Raw genomic sequence first — 21,076 nt, 5'->3', positions numbered from 1 at the left:
AAAAACAGCAGATCTATCTCTCCCAGGCAAAATTCAATGTGCCTAACCCCTCTTCCCCCAACGTGGGAGAGTCTGGAGGCCCCCCCCCCCCCATGCACATTACATTGACAGCTGTTTCTAGTAAAAATTGTGAGCTCATAGCATGTGACGCTATAGCTGCCTGCTATTGGCTGCGCCCCACCCATGTTTTCATCCGCGTGATGGGGAGATGCAGCAGTGGCCGTGCGGGCTTCAGAAGTGACCCGGGTGCTGGGGAGCCAGGTAAGTACATTGTGTGTGAGGGGCCCGGGCATATGGGTGGGAGGGGGGGGGGGCATTTCAGGGGTCAGATAACCCCTTTAAGGGAGTTTTTCCACCATCACCTATAAATAGGATAAATGATAAATTTCTGATTGTTGGGGTCCCCACCTCTGGGATCCTCATGTGTCATTAGAATGAAAACCTTACATTGTAGACTGGACTCGATGGACAGTCTACAGGGTGCCATGAACAGCTCCTCTCTGTTTCAATGGTTATCACATAGAAGGAGCGTTTATAAAATACTCACCTCAAGAATACTGAAATTATAGCTCACTTCCTTGAAGACGGGTGCGTTGTCATTGACATTAATAATTTGTATATAAACGGTTCCTCCAGGAACCTGAAAAAAAAACAAAATATCAACCCATGTAATCTTCAGACTCTCAGCCACATCACTATTGCACTATGACTGTAGCTTCTGGAATATGAAGATTGACACAATGACTTAGAGAAAGGAATAGTGACAGAACGACATCATGAAGGAGCAACATAACATTAAGGACTCATTCATACGACCGTAGGCCATCAGTGCCCGTATTGCGGACCGCAATCTGCAGGATACGGTGTGGAACGGAGGCAGGGATCGGAAGCACTACGAGAGGCTTCCGTGGGATTTTGGTCTGTGCCTCCGGCGGTGCAGAACGTATCTTGCTGATCGCAGACCCATTTAATGAATTGGGCTCACATCCGCAAACGGTATGTACTGGGCTGGTACCCGCTATTTGCAGTCTGCAGCACGGGCCACACACGCTCGTGTGCATGAGCCCTAAGATTGACAGGGAGGATGTTACTTACAATCTGGCCATTATTTTTGCAGATAAGAGTCACTCTTATGAATGTTTCCACCTATTAATACAAAGAAAAGTAAAATGTAACAAATGACAATAGATATGCATACTCACTGAGGCTCCCCTTACACGGCCCAGAGAATATTAACATCAATCTATGCTGATTTATGGGGTCTTTCACACAGCCTGATGCAAAAGAAATGGGGGACGAATAATCGTTATTACTAGGGATGAGCGAATCGACTTCGGATGCTTCATGCAAAGTCGATTCACATAAAACGTTGTTGTAATACTGTATGGAGCGGGAGCTACGTATAGTATTAGAATGTATTGACTCCGATGAGCTGAAGTTATTACTTCGCGAAGTCTCTGTACTACTTGGAACCGAACCTGAGTTCGATATCAATTTTTTTTTTTACAGTAATAATTAATTCACAAAGTTATTACACAAAGTCTAGTGAGACTTCATGAAGTAATAACTTTCGCTCATGGAAGCCAATACATTCTAATACCGTACAGATACAATGAAGTTTTATGTGAATCGACTTCGGATGAAGGATCCAAAGTCGATTCGCTCATCCCTAGTTATTACGATCATTCATCCCCATTTACTGTGCATATTTACACAGGGTCATGTGCTGCTAACAAGTGATGATTTTAGGTGCTGCATGAAGATACACAGTGCTTTGTCGGGTGATTAGCAGCATATTTACACGGGGCAGTTATCAGGAAGGACATTCCAGTGCCAAAAGGGGAGCAATCCACTTACAGTGTACTGTTGAATGCGGATTTCATATGCAGGTGGATGTTGCCGCCAAGTGAACCCTCTAGGCTTAAAACAAGAATACTAAAAACATCTCAATTGCAAATGGGGCGAGGGGTCATCTCATTGCCCGACTGGTAAATTGGAGGCTGTTTGTGGGGTGTGCAAATACATAAAAATATATCATAGCTCCCTTAACAATGGAGACAGATGCCATTTAACAACTTTTTTTAATTTTTATAAAAATTACCCGGACATTGACACGGACTTACCTCATAGTCTACTTCTTCAGTTAAAACCAAATTTGTTCCAATTATTCCAAATTTAGTTGAGTTAACTTCCACTGTATGCCCAGGATTAATAATTAATCCTGTCACCACTGTACCGGGTTTTTCATCTTCCCTAATAGCTGGAGTTTCGTTATCAGGCCTACAAGCTGTAGAAAAAAAGATGATATTCATATGATAGAAAGCTGACTGCCAACATACCTGCCTAAAATGCCGCTATGTTATGTGCAGCTACTGTGCAGTGGGTGTTCTCAGGTCCCATTCACTTGGAAAGGAGCATCAGTGACAGCACCTGAGAACGGCCACCACACAATGTACAAAGCTGTGGTGTTCCTGCACCATACTTATTTTATTTCCTGGATCCGCCAGTGCCGGTAACAGCTGATCGTTGGGATGCCTGGTGTCAGACCCCCACTGAACTCATATTGATGACCTATCTTTGATATTTTAGTCCTGGAGAACCCCTTTAAGACATATGGACATCACAGTTTTTTGCTAAGACACCTCCTCTTATTGAGAGTTAAGAGCCCCTCCCAAAGAATGGCTCTTAAAGACCTGGCTCATACATGTACTTCACGGTTGGCCATGCATTCGGCCCACATATATACATTTCTCTTTGTACTAGAACCATTGTGCTGTTAAAACTGTAACCTGCCATTAGAGAGTAATAGAACTGAGTAGTGTTGAGGAAAACGAAGTTCACAAAGTGGACTTCGATCCGAATTTCAGGAAAAATTTGATTCACCACGAAGCCAAATTTGTTTGTGCTTTGTGGTAACGAATCGATTTTTCCTTAAATGGTGGTAAAAAATAAATAAATCATACTTATCTCATACATTTGAGCACGAAGAGGCCAATGCGGCCATCTTGCTTGAAGATTTTGATCTGAATCTTTAAGTAAGATGGCCGCGGTGGCCTCTTCACGCTCAGATGGATGAGGTAAGTATAATTTCATTTTTTGAAATTAGCAAACACTATAATGCTTTAATATGGATCTCAGATGCCGTGATCAGCAATGAATGCGGCATCTGAGGCAGTGGCGTACATAGAGAAGTAAGGGCCCCATGGTAAGGATCAAACCAGGAGAGAAGGGTTTCCACCTAAACCCCTTTCAATCACCCTTGGGCCACTTTTTTCCACTGCCTTGTTTGCTAAAAGTTGTTTCTTTAGAGGGCAGAGTCCTGACCAAGTTCTCACCCCCCAGTAGAGGAGGAGATAATCCCAACTGGTTCCCCCTCTTGCCCTGGGCCCCATAGCAGTTGCATGGTCTGCCGCTATGGTAGTTACGCTCCTGATCTGAGGGGTTCAATGACGGGTGCAGTACAATCGCCATTCCCTGTCATTGCACCCACTACTTACAAAGAAATTCGCTTTGTGACAAAGTAATTCATCACAAAGCAAATGTAAAATTTGGCAAAGCAGATGATGACAAACTTTGTTCATCTCTAGAACCAAGCTTCCCACACCCCACCCACAAACAGACAATTCTGTCCTCCCTTCACCCTCATTTCTCTTTATTCCCACCAGCACTATTCAGTACTATAATTTTACTGCACCTGATCCAATGGGAGCGACAACCTGAGATACTCACTTTACATATATACCCTACACATGTAGAGGCCTAAATACACTTTTTACATTTAGTCTTAGACTACTAATTGCCTCATCTTGCTATGTGTTTTTTTTATACATCTGTACTAAAACTTTACTTTTATTCTGTCTTTTATTTACCTAATCTTATCTAACCTACTTTCTTTAAAACTATCATCAGGTGTCACTGTTTTGGTGGCTGCGCGCTAGCTCCAGTTATTGCCTAATATCCATTTGTGCCTCCTTTATATTGCACTTATTAGGGTCTCCTAATGCTTAAAATCTTCTCATTCACTGCCCCCCGACATGTTTTGCCAGTACCTGGCGTCTTCAGGGGATCGGGCAGTGTGCACACTGCCCGATCCCCTGAAGACGCCAGGTGGCTGGCGAACAGCGACTAATAAAAACAATATAGCATTGCAAAAAAGAAGGGGACACCTGAGATAGTTTTAAAGAAAGTAGGTTAGATAAGATTAGGTAAATAAAAGACAGAAAAAAAAGTAAAGTTTTAGTACAGATGTATAAAAAAACACATGGCAAGATAAGGCAATTAGTAGTCTAAGACTAAATGTAAAAAGTACAACCTGAGATACGACACATTAACACTTCCAGAACATCATCATCAGGGTGTACTCCCATCCTCTGCATCGGCTCCTCAGGGGGTCAATGCACAAGAACGACCACCACTGATGGATTGCTAGGGTGGTCGTAACCCCTGGAAGCAAGCAATGAATAATGTGATGGAATAATGAATCCAGCCAGCAAAGGAAGCAATATGGACAATCACAATACATTAGTAAGTGCCTTGTATTAACTTTCTCTGTATGATAAATGCCGTTTGCTGAAGTGAATATATGAAGGAATCCCGGGCAACCGTGTCTTGCTTCAAAGTATATTCTTTTATTTTTCAATCATTCAATGTATAATAAAGACGCGTTTCGGCACAAAGCCTTTCTCAGCCAGGCTTTGTGCTGAAATGCGTCTTATACATTGAATGATTAAAAAATAAAAAGAATATACTTTGAAGCAAGACACGGTTGCTGGGATTCCTTCATACATTTCACGTGGGGTTTGCTCCTTCCCGCTGCAACGTGATTGCAAGATCGAGTGCCGACTGGATTCTGCTTCAGTTTGCTCTATAATGACAAAACAATTTTTTCATCATCACATTCCAATAGCAATGACTTCTTTATTTTTCGGTTCACATGGCTCTATAAGAGGATTATTATTTTTTTTGCCTGTGAATTGTTTTGTGTGCCTGCATTAAACTCCCATTACATTTTTATTTTTCCATCAATCGAGCTGTGAGAACGCTTACTTGTTGTGGAATGTAAAATAAGAATAACAAAGTAACTTTTTGGTCACTTTTCACTGCAAACAAAAACAGTAATTCTGGTGTTTCTGTATGATGTTCCCCATGTGGGATAAAGAACATGATAACTTTACAGTTCAGGTTGTTATGGATGCAGTAATACCAGATGGGAGAATTTACCATGAGGATTTTTGAAGTCAGTTTTGAGTCTACGGCACCATCATTTATGGCAAATTCTTAAAATGTCACACAATGTATACAAAAATTTGGAGCATCTTTACAAATAACACAAAGTTACTTGATTTTTAAGCCACCCCCACTAGATCGAGATTGCAATTTTTTGTGATTTAAAAAAAATTGCAGTTGCCAAATCTGGCGTTCACCTAATTACCATAGTAACCACACACCCTTTTCCATCAATTTTCAAAGGGGCAAAAGTGGCATAAAAGCCACAAAAAGTCTCAAATGTTTGCACAAAAATGGCATGTACTTTTTTACGCAGAAATCTAATGCAGAGGCAAATTATAAATTGCACTTGTGTTTTTATTTTTATTATTTTCCACAACAAAGAATTTTTGTTGATTTTTTTAACCTGTAATATTTGTTAACAATCAGTTCTTTTGATATTGTTTTTAATTATAGGCTATGGACACCTTTGGGTCACTTTTTAATGATTGCATTCTACTCATTTTGAGCTAAAATCCTTTTTTCCATTGGTCTTCAGTTAAAAATTTCAACAGTTTTCGTGAAACATGCAGGTAAAAATAAGTCTATTTGCAGACTGTCCTTCCCGAGTTCCGTTAGCTGACAGCTTATCTCTCAACCTCATAAACACGCATTTAGGCTATATTCTTAACATTTTGATAACAGTCTTGCTATAATGAGTGTAATGAGGTCAGATCAGAGATAAGGCTCCACATGAGCCATCAGCTGACTGGAACTCAGGAGGGAAAATCTGCAATTGCTGATTTTTAACTGCATGTATCACATAAATTGCTGAGAGTTTTTCAATTGAAAAAAAATATTTTTAGCCCAAAATGAGTAAAATGCAATGATAAAAAATTGCCCCAAAGGTGTCCACAGCCTTTAAGTCCCACTATACTATATAATAACTAGAGGTGGGACAAATCCAATTTTTTCCGAATCCGAAAAGGTTCTCGAATCTATTGAATCTTGAATCCTACGAATCCACGAAACAAAGTGATCCAAACACTTATGGGGGGGGGGGAGATCTGTGGATGACACTGCTATGGGGGGAGGATCTGTAGATGGCACTGTTATTGGGGATCTGTGGATGGCACTGTTATGGGGGATCTGTGAATGGCACCGTTATGGGGATCTCTGGATGGCACTGTTATGGGGATCTGTGGATGGCACTGTTATGGGGATCTCTGGATGGCACTGTTATGGGGATCTCTGGATGGCACTGTTATGGCGGGGATCTGTGAATGACACATATGCATCTTGTGCTATGTGCCATCCACAGATCCCCCCATAACAGTGTCCTTGCAGTATGAATGACCCCCAATACAGGGGCTGGGGGCCGGCATCTGTATTAGTAATGACAGCGGGGACCGGTGCAGTCCCTGTATTCTAATGCACCAGCCCCGCTCACTTTTGTATAATCTTATCTAACCTGTAGGTATTGTTAAAATATAATAATCATTTGTAATCCAGCTGTATTACTTACAGCTAAGTTCCGTAGCAGGGAGGAGGCAGGCCGGGAGGACGGACGGGCGACGCATCACTCACTACGTCATGCACCTGCGCTGCCCACTTTATGAATAAAGCAGGCGGCGCGGGCGCGTGACGTAGTGAGTGACGCGCCGCCCTCCCGTCCTCCCGGCCTGCCTCCTCCCTGCTACGGAACTTAGCTGTAAGTAATACAGCTGGATTACAAATGATTATTATATTTTAACAATACCTACAGGTTAGGTAAGATTATACAAAAGTGAGCGGGGCTGGTGCATTAGAATACAGGGACTGCACCGGTCTCCGCTGTCGGGATTTGTCAGATTGGAATTTTACAAAATAGGTCAGGATTCGAGTCCACGATTCGAGGGATTTGTGGATTCAACGGATTCGTCGTCCCACCTCTAATGATAACTAAACCCTAAAGAGGAACTCTCACTTCTCCTGACATGTCTTTTTTTAGTAACTACTTGCATTCCCCATGTAATAGCAATTCTAGGGCATCTATTCTTATGGCTCTATGATGTGGCATTCCTTTATTATTCCTGCTAGAAGTAAAGGGAATGAATTACTTGCAATTTACAATGAATTCAAGTTATTTCTAAAATAGGCATGTCAGGAGTGGTGACAGGAAGAGGCACGGCTGGCAGGAGTGTAGGGGGAGCAATGGCTCTGGGCACACTGGCATGGTAGGGCCCACCAGGATTGGAGTGGCCCAGCACTGTCAAGTGTATCGGCGTCTATAGGATGCAGATACAGTTAGAGCTTGTGATAGAGCAGGAATCCCTGCTATTCTCCATGTTGTCAGCCACAGGCCACTTTAGACCTGTGGCCTACAGGATGCTAGAACACACATAGGACTTCAGCGTTCCTGTACAGGTGGTGCATAGGTGTACATATGCATGACTATTAGGTGTACGTTTTTGTTTATTCTACCTCCCAAAAATGCAATAAAAAAAAATTAAAAAGTCTAATGAAACCAAATTGGCACCTTAAAAACTATTAATCCTCCAGCAAAAAACAAACCCTCATATCGCTTCAATGATGGAAAAGGAAAAGTGTTATGGATCTTTGAATGCAGCTACACAAAAATTTCAAGAAAAAGAGTTGTGTAAAAGTGGAAAACCATGAAACAAAGAACTATGCAGATATGGAATTGGTGTAATTGTACTGACCCAAAGAATATAGCTATTATGTCACTAATAAAGCACGGAAAATGACATAAGAGCAAAATCCAAAGAAGAATGGTGGAATTGCTGCTGTCTTTTTTCACTGCAACATTCAAAAAAAGATTTTAAAAGGTATACAATACATTACATGCACTCCGAAATGATGGCATTCAAAATACAACTCGTCCCACAAAAAACAAGCCCTCATACAGCTATTCGATGTAACAACAAAAACAGAGTTATGGCTTTGAAATGTAGAGACCAAAAAATGAAAAAAATCAAATAAAATGCAGCAGCTGATCGAAGGGGTTCACGGGTGTTGGGCCTTCTCAGATCAGATACTGATGACCTATTCAGAAGATAGGTCATCAGTAAAAAATTCTCGGAAAACCCTTTTAACCCCTTGAGGACACAGGGCGTACAGGTATGCCCTTGTGCCCTGGTACTTAAGGACACAGGGCGTACATGTACGCCCTGTGTATTTTCGATCACTGCCGTGCGGCTGGCAGTGATCGGAACCCGGTGCCTGCTCAAATCATTGAGCAGGCACCTAGGCTAAATGCGCGGGGGGTGTCCCGTGACCCCCCATGTCGGCGATCGCAGCAAACCGCAGGTCAATTCAGACCTGCGGTTTGCTGCGATTTCTGCAGTTTCTGATCGGACCGCGGGGATCAGAAACTTTAGTATTCGCAAAATATAAATTTATCCCCCCCCCCTGCACCCCTGAGTGATTTTATCCGGGTGGGAGGTGCAGGGGGAGGGTTGCGGGTGGTGCGGCAGGCGGGATCGCGATCCCCCACCTGCCTCCCATTGAATAATCGTTGGTGTACAGTGGGTATACCAGGGTGCCAGCACATTGCTGGCACCCTGGTATAAACGGCTGACATCGGTGATGCGATGTCAGCCGTTTAACCCTTTCCATACAGCGGTCCGTACGGACCGCTGTATGGAAAAGGTTAACAGCTCAGGGAGCACCCTCCCTCTCCCATCGGGGGGCTGCTGTGCCTTTGCAGCCCCCCGATGGGAGAGGGAGAGAGCCCCCAGACAGCCCCCCGAGAGCCCCGTCCTTACCCTTCCCCATCTGCGAAGTTGTGGCTACAACTGAGCAGATGGGGAAGGTTCCCATGGCAACAGGATGCCTTCTCAGGCGTCCTGCTGTCCATGGTGCTGAATAAATCTATGCTAAAGGCAAAGATCTGTTCAGTGTAAGTAAAATACAGTACAGAACCCTATATAGTGTTCTGTACTGTATTATACAGACATCAGACCCACTGGATCTTCAAGAACCAAGTGGGTCTGGGTCAAAAAAATGAAAAAAAAAAGTGAAAAAAGTTAACATAAAAGAAAACACATTTATCACTGAATAAAAAATAAATAAAAATACACTACACATATTAGGTATCGCCGCGTCCGTAACGACCTGATCTATAAAACAGTCATGTTACTTTCCCCGCACGGTGAATGCTATAAAAATAAAAAAATAAAAACGATAAGAAAATTGAAATTTTGCCCACCTTACTTCCCAAAAAAGGTAATAAAAGTGATCAAAAAGTCGCATGTACGCCAAAATAGTGCCAATCAAACCGTAATCTCATCCCGCAAAAATCATACCCTACCCAAGATAATCGCCAAAAAACTGAAAAAACTATGGCACTAAGACTATAGAAACACTAAAACATGATTTTTTTGTTTCAAAAATGAAATCATTGTGTAAAACTTACATAAATAAAAAAAAAAGTATACATATTAGGTATCGCCGCATCCATATCGACCGGCTCTATAAAAATATCACATGACGTAACCCCTCAGGTGACCACCGTAAAAAAATAAAAATAAAAACGGTGTAAAAAATGCAATTTTTTGTCATCTTACGTCACAAAAAGTGTAATAGCAAGCAATCAAAAAGTCATATGCACCCTAATCAAAGCCAATCAAACCATCATCTCATCCTGCAAAAAATGAGACCCTACTTAAGATAATCGCCCAAAAACTGAAAAAACTATGGCCCTTAGACTATGGAGACACTAAAACTTTTTTTTGTTTTAAAAATTAATTCATTGTGTAAAACTTACATAAATAAAAAAAATTGTATACATATTAGGTATCGCCGCGTCCGTGACAACCTGCTCTATAAAATTAACACATGATCTAACCTGTCAGATGAATGTTGTAAATAACAGGGAAAAAAACGGTGCCAAAAAAGCTATTTCTTGTTACCTTGCCGCACAAAAAGTGTAATATAGAGCAAACAAAAATCATATGTACCCTAAACTAGTACCAACAAAACTGCCACCCTATCCCGTAGTTTCTAAAATTGGGTCACTTTTTTGGAGTTTCTACTCTAGGGGTGCATCAGGGGGGCTTCAAATGGGACATGGTGTAAATAAACCAGTCCAGCAAAATCTGCCTTCCAAAAACCGTATGGCATTCCTTTCCTTCTGCGCCCTGCCGTGTGCCCGTACAGCAGTTTACGACCACATATGGGGTGTTTCTGTAAACTACAGAATCAGGGCCATAAATAATGAGTTTTGTTTGGCTGTTAACCCTTGCTTTGTAACTGGAAAAAAAAATATTAAAATGGAAAATCTGCCAAAAAAGTGAAATTCTGAAATTGTATCTCTATTTTCCATTAAATCTTGTGCAACACCTAAAGGGTTAACAAAGTTTGTAAAATCAGTTTTCAATACCTTGAGGGGTGTAGTTTCTTAGATGGGGTCACTTTTATGGAGTTTCTACTCTAGGGGTGCAGTTTACGGCCACATATGGGGTGTTTCTGTAAACGGCAGTCAGGGCAATACAGATACAGTCTTGTTTGGCTGTTAACCCTTGCTTTGTTACTGGAAAAAATGGGTTAAAATGGAAAATTAGGCAAAAAAATGAAATTCTCAAATTTCATCCCCATTTGCCAATAACTCTTGTAAAGGGTTAACGAAGTTTGTAAAATCAGTTTTGAATACCTTGAGGGGTGTAGTTTATAGAATGGGGTCATTTTTGAGTGGTTTCTATTATGTAAGCCTCGCAAAGTGACTTCAAAGCTGTAGTGGTCCCTAAAAATTGGGTTTTTGTAAATTTCTGAAAAATTTCAAGATTTGCTTCTAAACTTCTAAGCCTTGTAACAGCCCCAAAAAATAAAATATCATTCCCAAAATAATTCAAACATGAAGTAGACATATGGTGAATGTTAAGTCATCACAATTTTTAGGGGTATTACTATGTATTACAGAAGTAGAGAAACTGAAACTTTGAAATTTGCAAATTTTTCCCAATTTTTGGTAAATTAGGTATTTTTTATGCAATTTTTTTTTACTGAAGTAATTTTTTACTTCATTTTACCAGTGTCATGAAGTACAATATGTGACGAAAAAAACAATCTCAGAATGGCCTGGATAAGTCAAAGCGTTTTAAAGTTATCACCACTTAAAGTGACACTGGTCAGATTTGCAAAAAATGGCCTGGTCCTAAGGTGTAATAAGGCTGAGTCCTTAAGGGGTTAAGTACTGTGTAATTGTGCATAAAGGGGACTGTAATTGTGCACTAGTTGATAATACTGAGTGCTTTCATTACAAATGAGATACGCTCAGAACAGACTGTTACTGTTAACTCTGGAAATATCATGTAAAGCGAGGTTTTTAATTGGTTCTTCCCATTTAATTTCATGAATTTATTTAGTGATCCCTATACCTGGCTGCATTTCTACAGTATGAGGTAACTGTACATACATACTGACCTTTAGATGGGGCTAGGAGGGGCCAGTAGAGTAGAAAACACGTAGGGAGTCATTTACTATCAGGTTATTTGCGCCACAATCTGTGACTTTTCCCCGCTCTCACCGGGTCTAAAATAGTGGATGTAGAGTGGGCAGGGAAGGGGATGGGTCTGAGAGCCTGTCTCATTTATCATTTTCTATGCCTGTTTTAGGTATAGAAAATGGTCTAAATTTAAGCCACCACAGAAGCTGGCTTACATTTAGAACAGCGGTGGATGCGCCAAAGTTTTGTAGAGGCCGGCGCCTCTTCATAACTTCGGTGGATCGACCAACATTTCCGGCCGTGATTAAGACCAGCGTCTAAATGGCGGGTCTTCATAAATATTCCCCTTAGTTCTGGAACAAGGAGCTCATCAGAGTAAGATGTTCGATAGTCGATGGAGCCTGCCCATTAGTTGATGACTCTCAGTGACTGTTACTTTACTTAATCTTTGTCTTTGTATATCTTTTATCATAATTTAGTAAACTCTTTATGCACCTAAGTCGTGTTAAGTCTATTTTTTCCTGACCTTCCAATCTCACAGTAATACAGTCAAGACATATTTTCTGTTTCCATATGCACATTTTTGTACAAGATATATTTAGGAAACATCTGGCATCTCTTGCGATGTCTGTTTGCTTCATTTTATGATTTCTTCCCAAAAAATTGTATAAAACTTATTGACAGTGAAAGGGGTTATCCCAGTGTTTTATACTGATGCTCTATCCTCAGAATAGAAGCAAGACAGTGGATCAGCACAACTCATATCACTTCAGGTGTTATCCACCTCCCCAAACAAAATCTAATCAGAATATAAAGGAAGAAACAGGACCGGAGGTATAAAACAGATGCACTCCTCAATAAATATCAAAATAATATATTTTATTATACAAAATCTATCATCGAGCAGTCAATTGTGTGAACCACACACAAAAAAAGTGTGCTATGATAGGCACAACCTGTAAACCAGTAATCTATAAAGGTACACAAGTATAAGCACAGGCTGCAACACAAGACAATAACTGCAAATATTATAGTACACATTGGAAAATAGAGAAGTACAGCACCCGACAGGAGCTAAAAACATGATTAAAAAATAGATAAAATGAAGAGAATAGAAAGGTGCCTCAAAAATGACAAAAATATAACTAAATAATAAGAACATCTTTCTATTCACCTATTTGTTTTCTCAATTGAATTGTGTATTTAGATCACGTTGGGTGATTTACTTACTGATTTACCCACACAACTGTTATAAGTAGAAATAAACAAATTTCTTAAAAGTTCGCTTGGGCTGATTCGCCGAATTTCACAAAAAAATTAGCTTGACTAATTATTTCATCACGAAGCACATTTTTTGTAAGTAGCGGGTGCAATAACAGGGAGCTGCGATAGTGACGCCCCCGTCATTGTACCCCTCAGATGCCGCGTTCATACATGATTGCGGCATCTGAGTGTAAAATTAACAATAAAAAAATATTAAATCAAACTTACCGCCTCCATTTGCGCACGACGGGCCGGCCGCCGCCATCTTGCTTGAAGATCTCGGCCGAAATCCTGTGCAGCACTAGATTACGTCATCACGCCAGCTGGCATGATGATGTAAGCTCACGCCGCACTGGATTTCGCCTGAGATTTTTAAGCAAGATAGAGGCTGGCGGACCGTCGCGAGCAAATAGAGGAGGTAAGTTTGAATATTTTTTATTTTTTTATACTATTTCAGGTTAAATCGATTCACTGACACGAAGCACGAGGAAATTCGGCTTCTAGGTGAATCGAATTTATCCTGAAATTTGGATCGAATTCCACTTCATGTGGTTCGATTTGCTCATCTCTAGTTATAAGCAATTTTCATTTTTACTGGATAGGTGCTAGATCAGTGGGGAACCAATCACTTGGATCCCCATTCATTTCCACAATGGGAAGAACATCAGCACAAAAGCTGCACCAGGAGCTTCATGACATGAGTTTACATGGCCAAGCAGTTGCATGCAAGCCTTACATCACCAAGCACAATGCCAAGCATCAGATGGAGTGGTGTAAAGCACGTCACTATTGGACTCTGGAGCAGTGGAAACATTGTGTGTGGAGTGACGAATCACGCCTCCCTACCTAGCAGCCTGATGGCCGAATCTGGGCTTTGCGAATGCCCGGAGAACATTACCTGCCTGTCTGCATTGTGCCAACTGTTTGGTGTTTGGTGGCAAAGGGATAATGCTATAGGGTTGTTTCTCCGGGGTTGGCCTTGGCCCTTTAGTTCCAGTAAAAGGAAATATTAATGCTTTAGCATAACAAGACATTGTGAACAATTGTATGCTTGTAACCTTAAAGGAACAGTTTGGGGAAGGTCATTTTCTGTTGCTTGCAGCAGAACCAAGGTCCATGAAGGGATGGTTATGTGAGTCTGGTGTGGAAGAACTTATCTGGCCACACAGAGCCCTGACATCAACCCCATCCAACACCTATGAACTAGAGGGAGGTTGTGAGCCAGACCTTTTTTTTTTGCAACATCAATGCCTGAACTCTCAAATGCTCTTCTGGATGAATGGACAACTATTCCCACAGGCACCCTCCAAAATCTTGTAGAAATCCTTCACAGAAGAGTGGAAGCTGTTAAAGCTGTGAGGGTGGTGGGGGTGGCAACTGCATATTAATGCCTATGGATTTAGAATAGGATGTCATAAAAGCTCCTGTACGTGTAAAGTTACGTATAAAGTGTAGGTGTCCCAGTACTTATATCCATATAGTGTATCTAGCGGTTATTGCTTATATAGTGGATAGGTGAAAATGTCTAATTATTTATAACTGGAATAAGGGGGTGGTCTATTTTAGGCTATTCAAAAGCAAATGCTCCATATACCCTTTTCTCCTTGCACTCCCCAGTGACTGGCCTCAGCGTTGATGCTTCCCCAAGCGACAAGTGACCCAACATGTATCTACTATTAAAGCAGTTTTCCAAGCCTTTTATACTTCCTTAGAATAGGTAATCAGTATCTAATAGGAGGGAGTCCGACACCTGGGACCCCCATCGCTAAGCTGCTTGTGAAGGCCCTGGCACTCACACTAGTGTCACGGCCTTCTCGCAGCTCACCAAGCACAGACCCTTACATTGTATAGCGGTTGTGCTTGGTATCGCAGCTCAGCCCCACTCACTTCAATGGGGCTGAGCTGCGCCTAGGTCATGTGACCGATGAACACAACATCACATGGCCAAAGTAAAGTGGCAAAAGGCCGGGGTGCTACTGCGAGCGCTGGTGCCTTCTCAAGCAGCTGATCAGCGGGGGTCCTGGGTGTGGGACCCCCACCGATCAGGCACTGATTAACTATCCAGAGAATAGATCATCAGTTAAAAAATCTTGGAAAACCCCTTTAATTCAATAATCCATATACAATGAATCTAGTAGAAATCAGAATATACATTTAAAAAGAGACGGTGGTCAGAAGGAACATGTGCCAGTCCTGCTCTCTTGTGCCAGATGAGGAAGTGCAGGCGACAGGTTATCAGGATGTATTGCTCGCCCAGCTCTCATATAACAAGGCTCACTGCCAGTGTACATAGTGCAAAATACTGAACAAAAGGAACAACAATTCATAATAGGGGTCATATAATGTATAAACTAAGTTAAACTGTAATAAATCAAAGATCTAATATATTGCAGAAGAGTCTTGGATAGATATCCACACATAACACACCCTGACATCCCAGCGGATGACGTAATTTTGGCACTGTTGCATCCCTGTATTTAGGTTGCTATATTTTATATTGGTATATAATATCATGAATATCAGAGGGAATGAAAATGAAGGTAGTTGTTATATTGTTATGAAGATCCCAAGAAAACGCTTCCAACCCCTGAGTATATTGATGCGTACTAACTGATGTATTCAGCATTTTCTAAGAAAGAACATAAGTCATAGACCTTACCTTGTGATAAACATCCCATAGGGATCAAAAGAAGAATACATAGGGCCAAAAGGGGCCCCATTTTTGATAGGAGGGTCCCGATTTTCCAAATAGAAGTGGCTGTTCCTGTGTGGGTAGGGTGTTAGTTTCTTTTATGGAAAAGACTGTACGTTGACTGAACACTGAGAGTATCATCCATGATTAACCTTTGATTCCTTCCCGGTTATTCGTTCACTTATTTATGGCTGTGGCGATAAGACTATATCTCATTGCTAATTCACCCTCCCACTCTCCGCTGTACCTATGTAACAGGATGTAACATATACTGCTCAATAAAAGAGGATTTCTCCCTGGGAAGGAAAGTTTTGAATTACTACTCACCTTCTCAGTCTTGTTATATCTTTTTCTAAGGTAGGGGGCAACTAATACATAGTTGCCCCAGACCTGAATTTGCAGGGACTGTACCTTATTTTCAGACACAAATTCAGGCTTTCCTGGGTCAGAAATGGACGGTGCCTACACAAGTTCCACCCACAAGTGGGTTTGGAGCGCCGATCGGACCGACTAAAATATTGGTGAATATGCTAATATAGTCACAATTACAGCATCTAACTGGGATTGTGACCGTTTTTTCAGAAAAGCCACTAATATAAATGTATCCCACCCAACAGATATCACTGATATATCACTTTCCCCAAATACCACCATTTATGAAAACAGCCTTACTCTTATTAGCCCACCATTGAGCCCTGGGACAAATCTGCTTTGATATTCCATCGTTGTAGGTTGCATCTTGCAATGGAGCCTGGTAACGTAGGACGTAGGATGCGTCATTGGTAAGAACAAGGAGATTGGTGAGTGTCACATGGTGGCTAAGAGAAAACTGCAAATGAGGTACATTTGAAAAAAACTATCCAAGGGGCAATGGGAGCTAGAGTAGAAAAATACAGTTAAGAGTGAAAAGTAGAGTAGAGTTAAGGAAATGTATTCTAACAAATTAATTTCAAAATCAGCAACATTAGGCTTACAGACAATCAATACCAGTAAGAAAAAAAAATACAATGATGTGTCTCTATTCCATCATCCAATGTGTTACCGCATTGCTCCTGCTAGGGAGAGCAGAATTTGCTCTGATCATCGGAGGCCTAGGTGAGTATTTTGTTTATTTATAGTTTTTTTTATTTTATAAATGGGGTGGCACTACTGAGAGGAGAACATAGCTACTCTTGGGGCACAATGTGAATATAGCTTCAGTAGAGGCACAATGTGGGCATAACTACTGTTGGGACATAATGTGAGAATTGCTACAGTAAGTCGGGCACAATGTGGGCATTAGCACTGTAAAAAGGTTGCAACGTGGGCATTTCTACTGTGAGGGGGAACAATGTGGGTATTACTGTGAATAGGCATAATGTGGACATAACTACTGTGAGAAGGCACAATGTGGGTATAATTACTGTGACGGGCACACTGTGACCATAACTACTGTAAGGTGCCACAATGTGGTCCTAACTACTGTAAGGGGGCACAATGTGGTCATAATTGCTGTGTTGGCATAACTACTGTGAGGGGGCATAATGTGGGTATAATTACTGTGAGGGGCACAATGTGACCATAACTACTGTGAGGGGGCACAATGTGGACATAACTACTGTGAGGGGGCATAATATGGGCAAGCTTACTGGGAGGGGCACAATGTAGGTATAACTTCTGTGTGGGGGCACTAAAGGAACTGGGAGGGATTGGGCGTGTATAGATATACATTGGGTGGAGTAATAGGAGTGGCTTAGAGAGTAGGGACAGATCTCCCCTAGGGATATACCTCAGCCCTGCCGGGACCACATGACAACCTCTGAAACCTGGGACTGTCCCGCTGGATGTAGAGGAAGAGGGAAAGTGAGAGACTTTACCTGCAGTCCTATGTAACACCACAGATAACACAGTAAGAACTTTATGAATACAGATAATGTAGTAGATGTCACTTGCAGTCCTATGTAACAGACAGATAACACATTGATAACTCTCTTAATACAAATAATGAAGTGAATGTTACCTTTAGTCCTATGTAACACCACATATAATGTAGTGCCCTGGAGCAGGGGTACTTTGACTTTTGGACATTTGCCTGCTTCCCCTATACAAAGTTATAAACATCTAACTTTATTTCACTTGAAAGGGTTAACTTGCGCTGTTTAATACTGTGTAACTGAGTTGTATATGTATGTTGTGATATATATCCTGCCCATTTGCTCTGTATTTGAGAGGCTCTGCGAAAAGGGTTAATTAAAACTGAGAGACTTTTGGGTCTTTGAAAGAGAAGCTGGTAATTTTTCACAGCTACCATAGGGTTTATAGAAGAGCATGTTTTGGAGGAAAAAAGACAGATGTTATTTACCACCAACACCAGACAGACTGACCTTGTGACTGTCTGGTTTAGCTATGTTATTATGTCTGGAAACTTGTTTGTGTCTCGAAATACTGCTGTACCATTGCCTTTAAGCATCATTAAAGCACTAATGTAAGTCTATGAGAGATGAGTGTTGAAACAATGAATCTGTTTGTGCTGAGTTTCTCCACTCCACCCCTCCCACTGGAAGGTTCTAGTTCTGCCAGAAACTGTATAAAAGGAGAGCCCCTAGTGCTCTGCAGTTAGGCACCAGTGATTGGAGGAGAAGACTCTGCCAGTCTGCATGAGTGACCAGAAGAAGACGCTGAGATAGGGACGCAGAGGCACAGACCATGGGTCACCAGCCCTGTGACCAAGGAGCAATCCGGACTACTGAGCTACAGATGGTGAGCCTCCAGCCTTTGACCAGGGTACCATCCATCTGAAGAGAGAGAAGGACAGCTATCTCAGGCCTTTTGTCAGCATCAAACCCTTCTTTTGCCAGCGAGGAGACTGGAGAAGCCAGCCCTATGCCTCGCCTGTGTTGTTTTGGACCTGAATTACTTCAGTAAAGAAGCAAACTGGTTTACTGCAGATCCTGACTCTCTGGACTTATTATTTCCCATTGGGGTGCAGCACGCCTTACCATCCCTTCGGGAGAGCAGCAACACAAGTTGACTAGAGATGGCCTTGTAGTTCACCCGATGACCTTTGCACAGCAAACTTTGCTAGTTCGTGGTTCGCCGAACATGTGAACATATGGCGATGTCCGCCGGCGCCATAGTCTTTTCCATTGGGCCGAACTTTGACCCATGACACATCCATCAGGTGGGACAGGATAGCCAATTGAGATGTTTCAGCACATGGACCAGTGGCGGATCCAGAGCCTGGTCTCGGGAGGGGCACTTTCTGATTATTTTCTGTCCGCCGCCACAAAACAATGGTGCTTATAGAACAGACTACACAGTGTAGGCTATATGTGTATAACAAATAGCCCCCAGTAATAAGAGCCCCCCTTTGCCAGTAATAACAGCCCCCCTTTGCCAGTAATAACAGCCCCCCCCTTTGCCAGTAATAAGAGACCCCCTTTGCCAGAAATAAGAGCCCCCCCCTTGCCAATAATAAGAGCCCCCCTTTGCCAGTAATAGCCCCCCTTTGCCAGTAATAGCCCCCCCTTTGCCAGTAATAGCCCCCCATTGCCAGTAATAGCCCCCTCTTTGCCAGTAATAGCCCCCCTTTGCCAGTAATAACCGCCCCCAGGTGCCAGTAAAAGTATTGTATATAATGAAAAAAAAAAAAACACACATACTTACCTCCATGTCAGCGATGCGATGCAGGCATCTTCTGGCCTGTGTCCTATGCTGTATGGCTCAGGCAGCGCGATGACGTCATCGCGCCGCCTGCGCCGGCCTCTGATAGGCTGCAGGCACTAGGCCGGCAGCCTATCAGAGGAAGGGAAAGGGACACGCCTCTCCCTCCCTGCCGCAGCACAGGCAGGCATCTGTATCGCTGTCCTGAGGACTGCGATACAGATGCCTGGAGATGAGCGCTTCCACAATGGAAGCGCTCATCTCCCTGTGCCCAGCCGCCGTCGCCCGCCGCCAGCTCGGGGGGAGGGGGCAATTGCCCCGTTGCCCCCCCCTGGATCCGCCACTGACATGGACACACCCCCTACCCTATAAATAAACCCCATCCGGCAGCCATTTTACATTCTGTTTTTTGCAAGTGTAGGGAGAGGTTGCTGTGTGGAGCAGGGACAGACTGTTAGGGACACCAAACGCTAGCTAATAGGGCCACAAAAGTCCTTTTAAGGACTTATATAGGTGTGCTATCAATAGGTGTGACATACTGAGGGGGTGTGATATACTTATAATATACTTTCTAACATAGTGCATTTGTATTGTGCAGCAGTTGTGTGCAGTTCCGCTGTGATACTGTAGCTAGATACACAAACACTATTGGAATAACTAATTGCAACTGGTGTGATATACCTGTTGCCTTCCCCAAAAAAACTGATTTACGGCTGTGATGTACCTATAAAATACCGTCTAACATAGAAAGTATATTATAGTGCATTTGTATTGTGCAGCAGTTGTGTATGGTTCTGCTGAGATACCACAGCTAGATAGAGGGACAAACGCTATGGGAATAACTAATTGCAACTGGTGGGATATACCTGTTGCCCCCAAAAAATTGATTAAAGGGTTTGATATATCTGCTTCCACAAAATATTGATTGAGGGGTGTGATGCATTGGCTTCCACAAAATATTGATTGAGGACTGCGATACACTGGCTTCTAACAAATATTGATTAAGGGGTTTTATATACCAACTTTCAGCAAATACTCATTAAGGGATTCTATATACCTGTTTCCACAAAATACTGATAGAGGGAATTGATATACCGGCTTCCACCAAATATAGATTGAGGACTGCGATACATCGGCTTCCACCAAATATTGATAAAGGGGTTTGATATACAGGCTTCGACCAAATATTGATTGAGGCCTGCGATATACAGTCATGTGAAAAAATTAGGACACCCTTTGAAAGCATGTGGTTTTTTGTAACATTTTTAATAAAAGGTTATTTCATCTCCGTTTCAACAATACAGAGAGATTAAAGTAATCCAACTAAACAAAGAAAACTGAAGAAAAGTCTTTTCAAGATCTTCTGTAAATGTCATTCTACAAAAATGCCTATTCTAACTGAGGAAAAAGATAGGACACCCTCACATGTATTCCCTCTTAAATTGGCTCAGATCTCACACAGGTATATCACACCAGGTGCACATAATTAGTAGATCGTTACTCTGCATGTTGAATGAGGCTTGCCCTATTTAAACCTCAGACATTTAGTTTGGTGTGCTCCTGACTGTTGAAGTGAGAGTGAGCACCATGGTGAGAGCAAAAGAGCTGTCAGAGGACTTCAGAAAAAAGATTGTAGCAGCCTATGAGTCTGGGAAGGGATTTAAAAAGATCTCAAAAGATTTTGAAATCAGCCATTCCACTGTCCGGAAGATAGTCTACAAGTGGAGGGCTTTCAAAACAACTGCCAACATGCCCAGGACTGGTCGCCCCAGCAAGTTCACCCCAAGAGCAGACCGCAAGATGCTAAAAGAGGTCTCCAAAAACCCTAA

At 42.1% G+C, this 21,076-nt stretch overlaps 1 protein-coding gene across 1 annotated transcript in view; it reads right to left on the bottom strand.

Annotated features, from left to right (window-relative positions):
- The window catches only part of CDHR5 (cadherin related family member 5), a 52,514-nt gene extending 36,804 nt beyond the window's left edge, over positions 1 to 15,710 (bottom strand). Inside the window, 4 exon segments of the mRNA XM_044270432.1 lie at positions 548 to 640; positions 1,096 to 1,146; positions 2,124 to 2,287; positions 15,573 to 15,710. Coding sequence (XP_044126367.1) covers positions 548 to 640; positions 1,096 to 1,146; positions 2,124 to 2,287; positions 15,573 to 15,633 — 369 coding nt within the window. The 5' untranslated portion in view covers positions 15,634 to 15,710.
- Between the last annotated feature and the right edge of the window lie 5,366 nt (positions 15,711 to 21,076).

The sequence above is a fragment of the Bufo gargarizans genome, chromosome 10, assembly GCF_014858855.1.
Source record: "Bufo gargarizans isolate SCDJY-AF-19 chromosome 10, ASM1485885v1, whole genome shotgun sequence".
NCBI classification, from domain to species: domain Eukaryota; kingdom Metazoa; phylum Chordata; class Amphibia; order Anura; family Bufonidae; genus Bufo; species Bufo gargarizans.
The sequence above is the reverse complement of the archived record's forward strand: the minus strand, read 5'-3'. Positions and strand labels throughout refer to the sequence as shown.